Consider the following 1659-nt stretch of genomic DNA (forward strand, 5'->3'; position numbering starts at 1 on the left):
TATATATATATATATATATATATATATATATATATATATATATATATATATATATATATATATATAATTTACTCAAATTAATGTTTGTTCATTTAGCAAGTTCAAAGCCCCGTCACCGGACAAGAGTTATGGCCGCGGTCGAGATTGGAACGTCGACTTGATTCCTAAATTCCTGATGGCGAACGGTCTTCTCGTCAAACTGCTCATTCACACTGGAGTGACGCGTTATTTGGAGTTTAAGTCGGTGGAGGGTTCCTACGTGTACAAATCGGGGAAGATCTCCAAAGTACCAATCGATCAGCAGGAAGCCTTGTCCAGCGATTTGATGGGCTTGTTTGAAAAGCGACGCTTTCGCAGCTTCCTTATGTGGGTACAGAATATGCAAGAAGATGATTCGAAGACGTGGGATGGTTTCGATCCTTTCAATAACAGCATGAGCGCGCTATACAACAAATTCAGTCTTGACAAGAACACGCAGGACTTCACTGGACACGCGTTAGCGTTGTACAGGTACTGACATTAATGAAGAACTTATAGAATTAATTTTGTACAGTTACGATTTTAGTTGTCTCTCTACGACCATCTGGAGTAATAACGTCAGAAACGAGAAAATGCACGTTGAAAATTCTTGTAAAATAAGATGAAAGAAAAGTTAAATACACGAAATAACATTTGCAATTAGTTGTAGTGCGATTTAGCAAATTTGCAAAATATTCTAAACAATTTTTTTACTTCAATAATCTATAAATAGCGATAAAATTAACAAAACAAAATCACATTAAAAGAAAGTAAATTTATATCTACTTAATTTTTTTAATTTTGCGTCTATTTATTAATTATTAGAATGGGAAAAAATTTTCGAAATATTTTACAAATCTATTTAATTAATCGTGTTATTTTACAAATGTATTTTTTCGTTTCAAGATATATTGCAAGAATTTTAAATTTTCTTGTTTTTTAATGTCATTAATCAATGTGTCATAAAAGACCAAAACTCTTAACAGAACTATATCGAAAGGAATGCTTTCCTTTTATATTATTTTAAAAAGTAGTTCGTAGGGAATTTCAACTTATGAAGTGTTTTTCCGTTAACATTCCACTTGTGAAAATAACGTTTACTTCTCGATCAGGGACGATGACTATATCAGCCAAACCGCGATAATCACTATCAGGAGGATCAAACTATACAGCGATAGTTTAGCGCGATACGGAAAGTCGCCGTATCTTTATCCGATGTATGGTTTGGGCGAGCTTCCTCAAGGATTTGCGCGACTTAGTGCTATTTACGGTGGAACATATATGTTGGACAAGCCAATCGACGAAATCGTAATGAAAGACGGCAAGGTAAATATCACTTTCGCTGTATTTATATTTAACCTCTCTAGAAGTTTATTCAAATTATACAAAAATTTTAAATAATATAAGTATTTATATACAGGGTGCTCAAAAAGTCCCGGACCGGTGAAATATCTCGAAAACTAAGCATTTTAGAAAAAATGTTTCAAACAAAAGTTGTGGCGTTTAAAAAGATGTATTTACTGATCACATCAGTTTGACCTTGGGTTGCGTAGCGAAGGTCAGGTCAAGGTCACATTAATTTTTTTAAATGGAACACCCCATTTTTCATTGCATATTCTTATAGCACATCTCGAGAGCTTT

General features: G+C 33.5%; 1 protein-coding gene across 1 annotated transcript in view; it reads left to right on the forward strand.

The window, feature by feature from the left end:
- Window positions 1-1659, forward strand: part of LOC116843678 (rab GDP dissociation inhibitor beta) — a 51051-nt gene that overhangs the window by 37671 nt on the left and 11721 nt on the right. The window contains exons 2-3 of the mRNA XM_032814298.1: window positions 97-510; window positions 1131-1344. Of these exons, the coding sequence (XP_032670189.1) occupies window positions 97-510; window positions 1131-1344 (628 nt within the window). The remainder of the gene's footprint in view (window positions 1-96; window positions 511-1130; window positions 1345-1659) is intronic.

The sequence above is a fragment of the Odontomachus brunneus genome, unplaced genomic scaffold, assembly GCF_010583005.1.
Source record: "Odontomachus brunneus isolate Ranch 3 - 2012 unplaced genomic scaffold, Obru_v1 Obru_scaffold_034, whole genome shotgun sequence".
NCBI classification, from domain to species: domain Eukaryota; kingdom Metazoa; phylum Arthropoda; class Insecta; order Hymenoptera; family Formicidae; genus Odontomachus; species Odontomachus brunneus.